General features: G+C 45.4%; 1 protein-coding gene across 5 annotated transcripts in view; it reads left to right on the top strand.

Moving 5' to 3' along the window:
- LYPD6B (LY6/PLAUR domain containing 6B) overlaps positions 1–12,442 on the top strand; it is a 56,751-nt gene that overhangs the window by 30,938 nt on the left and 13,371 nt on the right. For 4 of the 5 annotated variants that reach the window (XM_044304170.1, XM_044304168.1, XM_044304169.1 and 1 more), the window contains 2 exons: positions 10,792–10,953; positions 11,341–11,439. In XM_044304170.1, coding sequence (XP_044160105.1) covers positions 10,824–10,953; positions 11,341–11,439 — 229 coding nt within the window. In that variant the 5' untranslated portion in view covers positions 10,792–10,823. Of the gene's footprint in view, positions 1–7,457; positions 7,582–10,791; positions 10,954–11,340; positions 11,440–12,442 lie in introns of those variants that run through there. The other variant, XM_044304171.1, reaches the window with a different exon arrangement.

The following is a 12,442-nucleotide window of genomic DNA, read 5'->3' as shown; positions in this document are numbered from 1 at the left end:
TATGGGGCCATTACCATTACCGTGCTCCTAGATTAGATCTGCAGAGGGAAACTTGACTTACTCGTTATTAGTTGGTAATTACTCTGAATGATAATTTAGCTTTATCTTGTGTGTTTGACTTGGCAACGCTCCACAGAATGGCTGTTGCCAGGCCTCACGGTGCACATTAATGCTATGATTGCTGAGGTTATATGGGATTTTATTAGTTTTCTGTATGCTATATTTAATTATATTGTACTTAAAAACATGTTAACAGTATCTTCACTTGGGTCAGCACATGAATGCCCAGAGAGAGGGGATCCACTTGGATAAAGGGGTTATCCAACCCCTATAATGGCCCCCAAAATGCCCGGGCCCCTCATACAGGTTATACTTACCTCGCTCCCCAGCACCCACGTTATTTCTGAGGTCCACACAGCCGCCGCTATGGGGGTACAGCTGGTGGCACTGGGGGGTACAGCTGGTGGCACTGGGGGGTACAGCTGGTGGCACTGGGGGGTACAGCTGATGGCACTGGGGGGTACAGCTGATGGCACTGGGGGGTACAGCTGATGGCACTGGGGGGTACAGCTGATGGCACTGGGGGGGCAGCTGATGGCATGGGGGGGGGAAGCTGATTAGTTTTTTGTTATTACAGTACTTGATTAATCGGTAGAATACTTGATTACAAAAATAGTTGATAGCTGCAGCCCTATCCCTGACTCTCCCCCAATAGCAGATGTCGCGGAAAAGGATTGGGCTGTTGGGTTTCAACATGCCCTATTCTATGTTCTCACAGGCAGCAGCTGACTCTACTCTTCCTTTTGACAACACATGCATCCTCTGCCAAATGGAGCATGCATGTATATGGAGAGTCGGGAGAGCGATCAAATGAGCTTTCGGTGCTAGTTTAGAGTCTTCTGGCATCTGCTAACAGAATTGTAGTCAGAGTTGGGGGGAGTCCAGAAATGAGAAGCAACCAAGACAATTTTTACAAATTTTTCCAACCAATGAAACAGATTTCTATTGGTTGCAAATCCAGTAGTTGGTCATTTTAAAGGGGCTTTCTGAGTGTTTATACTGGTGACCTATCTTCAGGATCGGTGGAGGTCTGACTTAGAGCAGCTGTTTAAAAAGGCTGCCATTCCCCAGGAAGCATTGCAGCCTCCTCACTGCTCACCAAGAGCAGCGCCGGCCATTGGTTAGTGGCGGTGCTTGGTATTGCATCTTAGCCTCTTTCACTTGACTAGGCTGCACCCTAGGCCATGTGACTGATGAACGCGACATCACTGGCCGCAGAATGGGTCACGGCCTCTTCAAACAGCTGATCGTCAGGGATGGCGGGTTTCAGACTCCACCAATCAGATACTGATGACCTATCCTGATGATGAGTCATCAGTATTAGCATGGACACAGTGATGTAGATTTAAGTTTCAGTCGCACGGACTCTTACCAATAGATGACCCGGCATTTTTTAATTTAATCAACAGCATTAGTACACAGTGAATAAGGTCTCTGTACCAGAAAAGTGCAAAGTAAACAAAGCTTCAACTTGCATGAAGACAATCCATAGGGAGACACGATGGCGGCAGGTGAAGAGTGATGGCACGCAGGTGCGACGTTTTAGGGTCCATCCCTTGTTCAAGCAAGGATGAAACTACAAGACACATCAAAAGAAATAAAGTGAAATAATACAATTCTGATTGCATGCTTCCGCCCCTAGGGGGAGCTTGAGAGCTCACTGCATACTATTTATTAAAGGAGTTGTCAAAATCTCCAATAAGCCCTCCAATTGCCAAAAATTAAAAAAAGAAAAAGTATATGGCATGCGGCTGCTCCAATCAATCGCTGAAGTCAGTGGTCTACCACTGAAGACAGCGATTGGCTGCCGCGGTCACGTGACATGCATATCTCTATAGCATGTGACAGCTGTAACCAGTCTCTGTCCTCAGCACTGCACTTTGCAATCAAGCAGCGTCAGGAGGACCAGACCAATGGAGTAAGGGTTGGGTATAACGTCATTTTTTTATTTTAGGCAATTGATTGGGGGAGAGAGGATGAGTATTTGAGACTTTGAATGATCTCAGACAGCCCCTTTAAATTCAATATAAATCTAGTACACATTAAGCTTGTAAGCGCCCCCTGGTGGTGAACGCAGGTAGTCACAATGTTCTAATTTAACTGTATGTCTATGCAGGGGCTTTGGTGCTCTGTAGCAGTAAACCAGAACTGTGACCATAAGAAGGACATATGAAAAATTGACACAGAATGGTAAATTTTAGTTTCGACCAAAATGTTGGTGATGGACACCCCCTTTAAGGCAGCGGCTTTCTCTGTTTGCAGTGAGCGCTTTAAGGGCCTGGTTTATGAGATAATGCGAATCTATTATCAGCGTTTTAAGTGCACAAACTATGACAACCATTTGAATTGCACTTAAGTGGAATTAACACGCACATTATGCCGCCCGTACGACCTGTGAACAGTATAATAGGTGCAGGGAGCTGATTAATTGTGGAGTGATAATACGTTTCCTGTTCTGAGGTGTATTTGCTCAGCTGAGATCTCTGGCTGATACCTTTGATAGGAGAACAGGGTGTGGTGGTTGGAGAGGCTGCTGCGTATGAGGATCCGGGTAGGTAGAGGTAAGCAGCTTCCTTCAAGGATGGCGGTCCAAGTGTAGGGGCCTCTTCTCTTTAAGGCTACGTCTACACAACGACATTTGTCGCGCGACAGGGCACAACTACACTGCAACATTTGTAGCGCAACATTTTGTTGCACCAATGTTGGGCGCCAATTTTTATAATGGCAGTCTATAGTGTCGCACTGCAACATGCTGCGACTGTGACGCAACAGTCGCTGAAAAATCCATCTCGAATGGATTTTCTGCGACTGTTGCGTCGCAGCATGTAGCATTTTGCAGCGCGACACCAAAGACTGCCATTATAAAAATTGTCGCGCGACATTATGTTGCACTAATTTTTATAATGGCAGTCTATGGTGTCGCGCTGCAAAATGCAACATGCTGCGACGCAACAGTCGCAGAAAATCCATTCGAGATGGATTTTTCTGCGACTGTTGCGTCACAGTCGCAGCATGTTGCAGTGCGACACTATAGACCGCCATTATAAAAATTGGCGCCGTGTAGACGTAGCCTTCGGGTACATGCATGTGCAAATCTCCAAATAAATGCACAACAAATGCGCAGCAAAATCCAAATGTGTTGCATGCAGATTTCAGTGCAGATTTTCCCCAGTTTTCACCCAATGCGCTGCAAAGAATGTAAGACTTGAGATGCTGCAGATTTCACAATCCACACCGCAGGGGAGGTTACACACGGAAAAGTTCCCGCACCTTGTAGATGACATTTTTCTGGTATGTTCACACATAGCGAATTGCAGAATTGCGTGCGGAAAATCCGCAGCGTTGTACAGCACCAGCGAAGTGAATAAGATTTTGCATGCACTTAATCTGCAGCGGAAATTGACCTGTGGTGCGGATTTTAGATCTGCTTCATGTCAATGCTAGGCAGCAGGCTTCCATTGCAGATTTCACCCTTTGCACGGCACGGAATGAAATCTGCTTCTAATCTGAAGAATTTCAGCAATGAAATCCGCAAGAAAAAAAAAAAAGTGAACAGTTTTAATGCAGTTTTTTCTGCTGCAGATGTTTTGCATTTTGCCGCATGTGAACGTACCCCTAAGGCAAATGCACACGGCAGTGTAGTTGTGGAGGTTTCAGCACCAAATCTGCATGTTTTAGGCCTCATGCACACGACCGTTCCATTTTCTTGCGGTCCGCAAATTGAGGATCTGCAAAAACACTGAAGCCGCCCGTGTGCCTTCCGCAATTTGCGGAACGGAACAGGCGACCCATTGTAGAAATGCCTATTCTTGTCCGCAAAAACTGCGGCTCGGATGCGAACCAGAACAACGGTCGTGTGCATGAGGCCTTACTTGCGGATTCTGACGCAGATTTGCCCGAGATTTTACCCTTTGTGTTGCAAAGGGTGAAATCTGCAATGAAAATCCACATAAACAAATTGACATGCTGCGAATTTCAAAATCGTGTTCATGGCAGTTTGAAAATCTCATCTACTTAGCTGGTTCTGTTTTATGCCTCATGCACACAACCGTATTTTTGGAATGTGTCCGATACGCACTTTTGCGGATCGCACACAAACCCATTAATTTCTATGGGTCCGCAAAAAAAAAAACAGACAGCAGACGGATGTCATCCATGTGCTGTCCGCATCTGTGTAGCCAGACCACAAATGATAGAACATGTCCTATTCATAGGCATTTATACGGTGGATCCCGCGAAAATTGTGGGATGCACCCGAACCGCATCTGTATTTAGCGGATCACAAAATGGATACGGTCGTGTGCAGGAGACTTTATAGTGTGGATTTGCATGTGGTAAATCACACGTCACACGCAATGTAGGTGATATCCACTTAGGAAATAAATGAAGCTGCGTATTTTGTTGTAAATCCGCCACAATCTGCTGCAAAATCCAATTAGTTACACGCGGATTTGTTGCAGATTTTTGCAGTGAGTTTTCTGTAAGTTTCACCCTCTCCATTAAAATGGGTAAAATCCGCACTGAAAATGTGTAGCGTAGATCAGGGATCAGCAGCCTCCGGCACTGCAGCTATGGTAACACTACTACTCCCAGCATGCACATTTGCTGGGCTGCTTTCCGGACTAAAGCTTCATGCACACGACCGCAATTTGCGGAACGACACGGACAGCCATTGATATAACTGCCTATTCTTGTCCGCAAAACGGACAAGAATAGGACAGGTTTTATTTTTTTTGCTGGAGTGCCGTGCTGGGTATCCCCCCCCCCCCCCCCCCCCCCCCCTACATGTGGATGAGATTTGGTAAAATACGCAACATATTTTTTGACCGCTATCTGCAGCCTATCCGCCATGTGAACACACAGTCATATAGTTAGATAAAAACGCCATTCATCTGCAAACTCTGATAATCCGGCACACGCTCCAGCATAGCATTGCTAACTAATAGCGAAATATGTGTCCCAAACGCTGCAAAGTTGCACCCGCTCACCTAACCGCACAAGATTTGGCGATGTGTAGTTGAAAATTTTTCTACGTGTTCGAAAATATTTGGGCAACCCCCCATTTCCTCATAGATGAGGTTCAAACCCTGAAGTACTCGTGTCCCTCAGGGCCGATGTCTCAACGACCATCAGTGTTTGGACATCCACTCATCCATGGCTGCCATTCTCCTATTGTGTAGTTGGGTTTCCCCTGCCAACTCCATTGTTTTGTCCCTCCAACCGGTGTAATCTTCATGACGTGTACCCAGCATGGTGCCAAGACGCTGCAAGGTGTGTTCACAGAGGGCACAGGAATTCATTACCATCTCCCCACATTAACAATTGAAGCTTCGCTTGGATGATTTTTCTTGGCTTCAAATCTCCTGTGAGGTGGAATCTCACGTTGAGGATCCTCATTTATGGAATAAGAGCTGCCGCGTGGGAAACATTGCATGGAGCTGAACAGTCATGTACAGAGGCAAATGACCTGACATAAAGAGGTTCTCCGCTTTGGACAATCTAAGGGTCCTTTGACCCCCAGCGATCAGCTGTAATCTGCGGGACAAAACCTGGCAGTAAGTGTTCAGCTTCTCTGCAATACCACCGCATGAGAAAGGAAAGGGGTTGTCCCACAAAAAATACTCTACAGTTTTCAAACCAGCCCCTAAATCTGAATACTTTTGTGATTGCATGTAATTTAAAATTTTGCATAGCTATTGAGTTATCCAATAAAATATATCTGTATTGCGCCACCTGCTGTTTTTTTGTTTTTTTTCTTATTTCTCTGTCCTGCTCACTGAGAGGCCGCACATGTTCAGTTTCATCCTTCAACTGCCTTCTGAGCTGTGATAGGGAGAGCATGGACACGCCCCCTGAGCTGTGATAGGTAGAGCTGAGACACGCCTCCTGAGCTGTGATAGGTAGAGTTGAGACACGCCTCCTGAGCTGTGATAGGTAGAGCTGAGACACCCCCCCTTATCTGCAGCAGAAAAGACACTCCCCCTGAGCTGTCAGCTTGGTATAAATCTAGCAGAGCAGTGAATGGGAAGATCTCTGGATCCATGTGAGGTACAGGGCTGGTTCTAGGTTTGTTAGAATGCCATGTACTATATCAGGGATGCTCAATCTGCAGCCCTCCAGATGTTGTAAAACTACAAATCCCATCATGCTCTGCTGTAGGCTGATAGCTGTTGGTTGTCTGGGCATGCTGGGAGTTGTAGTTTTGCAACAGCTGGAGGGCCACAGGTTGAGCATCCCTGTACTATATGATGTCTGTTTTTTTACAGTAGTCATGGGATAACCCCTTTAAGTATTACACAGTGTCCACTAAAATCTGTGGATTATTTGTGGCCCGTAGCCTATCATGTGGCAGTTTAATGCTTGTGTTTCCTTATGTGTCAGAGGGGCCGTTTGGTGCAGCAAGAATTAAAGGGGTGTTCTGGAGTTCAATATTGATGGCCTATCCTCGGGACTGGTCATGGGCATCTGATCGGTGGGGGTCCGACTCCGGGCACCCCCACCAATCATCTTTTTGAAGAGGCCGCAGCACTGCGGTGAGTGCCACAGCCTCTCGCTAGGCCAGTGATGTCACGTTCATCGGTGTTATGTCCTAGGTGCAGTTCAGTCCGATTCAAGTGAAAGGGCATTGGATGCAATACCAACCACAGCCACTATATGTTGTATGGCGCTGTGCTTCGTAAGCGGTGATGATGACACTCTGGTAAGCCATGCTTTACCTGAGTGTTGTGGCCTCTTCAAACATTTGATTGGCGGGGGTATCGGTAGTCGGACCCCTCCCAATCAGATATTGATGACCTATCCTGAGGTTAGGCCATCTATATCTCCTGATAACAGCTTTCTCCTGTGCTTGCTGTCGCCCCCTACTGGGCCGTGCATGTTGGTAGAACCCCCAAAGGAAAACGGAAGTAACAACCGCCCAGGGCACATTTCTGTCTTAAGAAATTGGACTAAGTAGAATATCTTCTGCCTTCGGAGGTCTGATGGAGTCGGTCATTCTCTATACTGGACCCTCTTTAGGCTCTTGTACTAATACAGTGTATAAAGTTGGGGGCTCCTAATATCCATTCGTTAACTCATCTGATTTTAGTCAGTGACTATTCTTCTCATACATTTGGACATAGTTGACCGCAGGGCGACTATTGTATTATTTTCTTTATGAATCCCACCGGCCACTGCATTCCTGTGAAATATCCGCTGATTAACCTGGCTCGGTATCAAGGTGTCATGGGTTGAGTTTCCTAAATTACTCCCGCTGACCAAACAAGAACACCCAGGTTATTAGTTTGAGATCTGCTGTCTGGGTTCAGTAAGCAGAAAATCTAAGAATATATGGGCAGCACAATGGCAGGCTATGCTCGACCGGCTGCTCGGAGAAGGAATGTGGAAGCAGTCAGTGTTACACCAGATACTGCGGCGAAACTCGAGAAATATCAGACCAGTTGGTGCATTTGTTAGCAACATAAATAGCCGCGGTGCCAAATGCCCGTCATGGTGACAGACGCTGTACGTGAATAGAACCTGGTAAGGACGCATTATGTTCTGCTGAGGACAATGCACATTTTGTGTTGAGGAGACTTGCATTAGGTCGGGGCATGCAGGGTGTTTTTGGGGATGTTTTTTTCCTGTGCTGAGGCTTCCTCTCACATTTAGTGGCTGTGTTATGGCAGAAATCCTTAGCCCCTACTGCCCAGAAAATGCTGAAATTATAATATACGTGTTATTTTTGTACTTTGTCTTTCTCTGCTCATTTTTATTTTATTTTTTTCAAATTTATTTTTATAGAACTGAGAGACTGCAATGATCCTGGTACCAAATTACCACCTTAAAGGGATAGTCCAGGAATTGACTATTGATGGCCATCAGTATCTGATCGGTGGGGGTCCAGCAACCCGCACCCCAACCACTCTGCTGTTCCTGAGCAGCTCTGGCGTCTGAACTGCTTCGGAGCTGCGTACATCCGGCGCCTGAGCTGCTGCAGAACATCCAATCAGTCAGGGTGAGAATACACCATCAATTGTAAAATTCTGGACAGCTCCTTTAAGGTCACTCTTACCCTGGGTTCACACCTGAGCGTTTGCGATGGAGCGCTCTGTATGCGCGATTGTACCGGCGTTTGCAATTGGGCATACAGAGACAAGCGAACGCCCATTGTCGCGCGTTTTCGAAAATCTATGTACGGGAACGCGCGACAAGACTCCCCAAAGAAGCTCATGTACTTCTTGGGGCGTCGGGCGTTTTACAGCGCGATCGTACGCGCTGTAAAACGCCCAGGTGAGAACCATTCCCATAGGGAATCATTGGTTTCTCCTTGTTGAGCGTTTTACAACGCGTAGGAACGCGCTGTAAAACGCTCAGGTGTGAACCCAGCCTTAAGGTGGTCCATATGCATTAGATACATTTTGGCTAAACCAGCATTAGGGTCTCTCCTTGTGTTAGATTTTACATTTCCTATTTCCCATTTTTTTGTGGGAGCTAAGCCGCTGCCGGACCCCCTGCTTATTGCCCACTCCCCGATGAAACAACGACCATGATCGACTGGTGGAGCTGGGAGGAATATCTTAAAAAGAGTTTTCCGAAAGTTTTATATTGATACCCTGCCAGGTCATCAATATCGGATCGGTGGGGGGTCCGACTCCTGGCACCCCCTGCTGATGAGTTAATCGAGTAATTCATTAATCGAGCTGATCAACTTTGCCTTTCCCTGCGTCAAGCATCCTTAAAGGGGTGGTATGCAATTCGAAAAACGTGGATGCTTTCATCCCGAAACGGCGCCACTCTTGTCCATCGACTGTGTTTTGTATTGCAGCTCCGTCCTATTCACTGAGCAGGACTAACATGTTTTTCTAATTTCATGCAACCCCTTTGACTGGGCAGTATGGTCTACTGTAAAAACTGTTGCTTGGGATCCCTTGACCAGGTACAGAGGGGCACGAGGACCCAGAAGCCAGAGCCTACCAGAACAGAGGGTGAGGGTTTAGTGATATAATCTCCATGTACTCGATGATATTACTGTTTACCCTCACTTCACCCGGTTCCTGTTTGCTGTGTGCTCTGTGGTCAGGTCTTGTTTTGGGTGTGTTGTATACGTGCTCTTGTGAGGCTCTCAGCTATAAGCTTTTCCTATAGAAGTTGTGATCGGTCTTTACCCTGCTTCCTCAACAGTAATCTGCAATCAAACAAGCTCCGGGACGTATCTTATCATTTATACCATTGGTTTCAGGGGTTTATATAATGTTTCATACTGTGTCATGTACTTAAAAGATGGGAGTATGGCTAGAGTCAGACTACGCACAGGGCTTCTTTGTAGTCTGTTTCCATGGAGACAAATTTGTAGACAGAAAATTATAGGAAATTTTTGTTTGCAAAGTTGCTTTTTTTTTTATTATTTTACATGTTCTAGGATAATTAAAAAAAATGCAAAGATGCACATAGCATTTATTATATATCCGACCTGCAAACACAAATTAAGGGGTTGTCTATTTAAAAATAAAAAATAAAAAACACAGTTTTATATAATCTTTTAGGGTACTCTGAGTTAATATAGGGTTAATTATCTTTTAGCTACATTGAAGAGCTATTACAAAGAGCATTTCTCTCTCTGGAGGACTTGTCCTGTCCTGCATTATACAGACATTCTATTGATTTGAATGAGCATGGTGTAGTACCTTATTTCCCCTGTGGTGGCACTGCAGGAAAACTGAACACTTAGGAGGAGATTTATTTTAGTTTGCGCCAGAAAAGTGGCGATAAAAAGTCACAAATTGCATGTTTGCTGCTTTTCAAATGCAACTTTTGAAGGCAGTTGCAAGTACCGTCCCCCCCCACTTTTCCTAAAGCAGGAGTGGCAAGTGGGTGCACAGACTGCCGGAGGAGGCCCGCACCTTGTCATAAGTTAGCCGCATTCTCAGGGATATTAAGCCCTTTACTGCCTTACAGTTGATTAGTGGTGTCCACTTACGAGCAAGAAGACAATTTGTGATTAGCTCCTTGTGAAGGGATTTTCTAATGGCAAACCTTTTAAGTCGTTGGTCGTCTCAGAAGATTTTCTGTTTGTCATCCTGAAGTACCTGACCTGTCCATTACTATCACTTGAGGTAACATTAGACCTCCGTGTTTGGGAACGTAGTAAAGCTGGTCATGTAGCTACAAGCTGGGACAAAAAAAAAGTTCTAAAAGGATAACTGAGAGAACAATAGAAATGTCTCAGGGCTTCAGTTATATCTAATGGTGGAAAATGGCCTGCAGAAATCTCATTTGAGCAGAGTTCCTAAGGGCGGTATTACACCACCCCATGTCCAAGCGTTTGCACAAGTTATGAATGACCTGCAAGCAGTCTGCAATAAAGGTCCAGCAGGGTGTTATCACTTGGGGGGGGGGTGTCCCTGCACAGTGACACTGGATAGTGTCAGGTGGGGCAAGGACACCCCTGCGACTGGTAACACCCATCTGGACCTTCATTGCAAACTGCTTGCAATTCATTCATAGACTTCCAAAAGGAATAATAGATTAATGGCACAACATAGTCATAAGAATAGAGGCTCCAGAACTGTTATTACATGGGAAATGCAAGAAGTTACTAAACAGACATGTCAGGGGAGGGGACAGGTCCTCTTTAGTAATCTTTGATGGGTCACATGTTCTAAAGCGTATCCGTAAGACTCATCTTTGCGTAATATAACAAGCAGATCTTTGTGATGAGGTCTTATACGTCATATATTCTATCATTTGTAGGTAAAACCATACAGGAATCGGACAAGCTGTGCATGATCCTACGAGACACCATGATGACCTCGCATCTACTCATTCTGTGCACCATCAACTTCTTCATCACATTTAAAGGGGGCGCTTGCGCCAGAAATGTCAATTTCGATAATGTGAGGCCTCACTTGGACCGTAAGTACCATCCGGTATTACCTTTAAAGCTGTCTTTCACTATATCTGTTATATTCCTTGGTTAATGTAATATTGCATGGCTAGCTTCCAACTCCCTGCAATCAGCAGAGTTAAATATTGTAGCTGCCGACATTCACCATTAGGGGGAGCTTTTCTTACTGCATACATTTTATAAGTTGTTCTCAATAATAAAACAGTGGTCGTGAGCTCCCCCTAGTGGTGGCTGCAGACAGAAATTTTATCTCATAACTCCAGGCAGGGATTTGATGTTGTGCATCTGAAAAATGTATCTCTGAATACATATTGCACAATGAATTGGCGATTGCGTTGTATAAGTGGGTAATTCATACGCAGATCGTCTCAACTGACTGTTTTGTTTGTTTGCAGCCACCCCATTCCCTAACAGCTTCAAATGCTTTACATGTGAGAAATCGACTGACAATTATAACTGCAACCGCTGGGCTGAAGACAAGTGGTGTCCTCCGAGTAAGTAACCACACGCTCCCTCATGTGCGGTATTCAGGCAGTTACTTGTCTTCTCTACTATATATTCTTGCTAATATAAATACCGGAAGCAGAGAGAGATAAAATGAATGAGACCAGGCCGGTGACTACTGAAACTCTATGCAGAATTGTGGTTGTGTCAGATTAGAAAAAAGGATCAGCCATTTCCCCCCAGAAACAGCGCCACTGTTGGTTCTATATGGTATTGCAGATGAGCTTCATCCCCCTAGTGGTAGTTGTAGGAAGGACAACGCCTCAATAAAGTGTAGTCAAATTTCTTCACTCCAGCGTAAATAGGATCTGACTGACACTGGATTCTTTCATATTCTGGATTATTGGATTTTTATAGAAAAGTATATGAAACTGAATTTACGTTTTGGGGTACGGGCATGTGGTATAAGGGTTCGGCTACACGGTGATTTGGGTTGTGGCCAAGGATTGCATTGTAACGGTGCTAGCATACAAATGAATGGGGATTCAGAGCAAGTCGCATGTGTGCTTCCACAACGACCCCAGAACCACCCAAAAATCCAGCACTGCTGGATTTTTTGCAATTCTGGGGTCATGGTCATGGCATACAGCAGAATTGCATGTAAAAAATCTGCTGAATCTATATTATTTGCCATGCAGAGGGTGAAATCCAATGCAAATCTGCAGAATTTCTGCAATCAAATCCAAAGGAAGATGGTCACAATTTGATGCGCTTTTTGCCGGAGTAGATCTCTGCCAGATCAGCTGCAGAAAATCCACAGCAGACCCTCCACATGTAATCATACATTTAAAGGGGTGTTCCAGGATGTTATTACCTATGGAGTAGGTTACCGCAGCGCTGCTTCCATTGAAGTGAATGGTAATCAGGTCCGTCCACTATACAATGGACTGAGCTGGGCAGTCCCAGCGCTGACTTCCTGCTCTGAAATAGGTGATCGGCTGGGGTGCAGGGTGTCGGACCCCTGTCTGTCAGATATTAGTAGCCTATCCTGAA

Source organism: Bufo gargarizans, chromosome 8 (assembly GCF_014858855.1).
Source record: "Bufo gargarizans isolate SCDJY-AF-19 chromosome 8, ASM1485885v1, whole genome shotgun sequence".
NCBI lineage: Eukaryota > Metazoa > Chordata > Amphibia > Anura > Bufonidae > Bufo > Bufo gargarizans.
The sequence above is the reverse complement of the archived record's forward strand: the minus strand, read 5'-3'. Positions and strand labels throughout refer to the sequence as shown.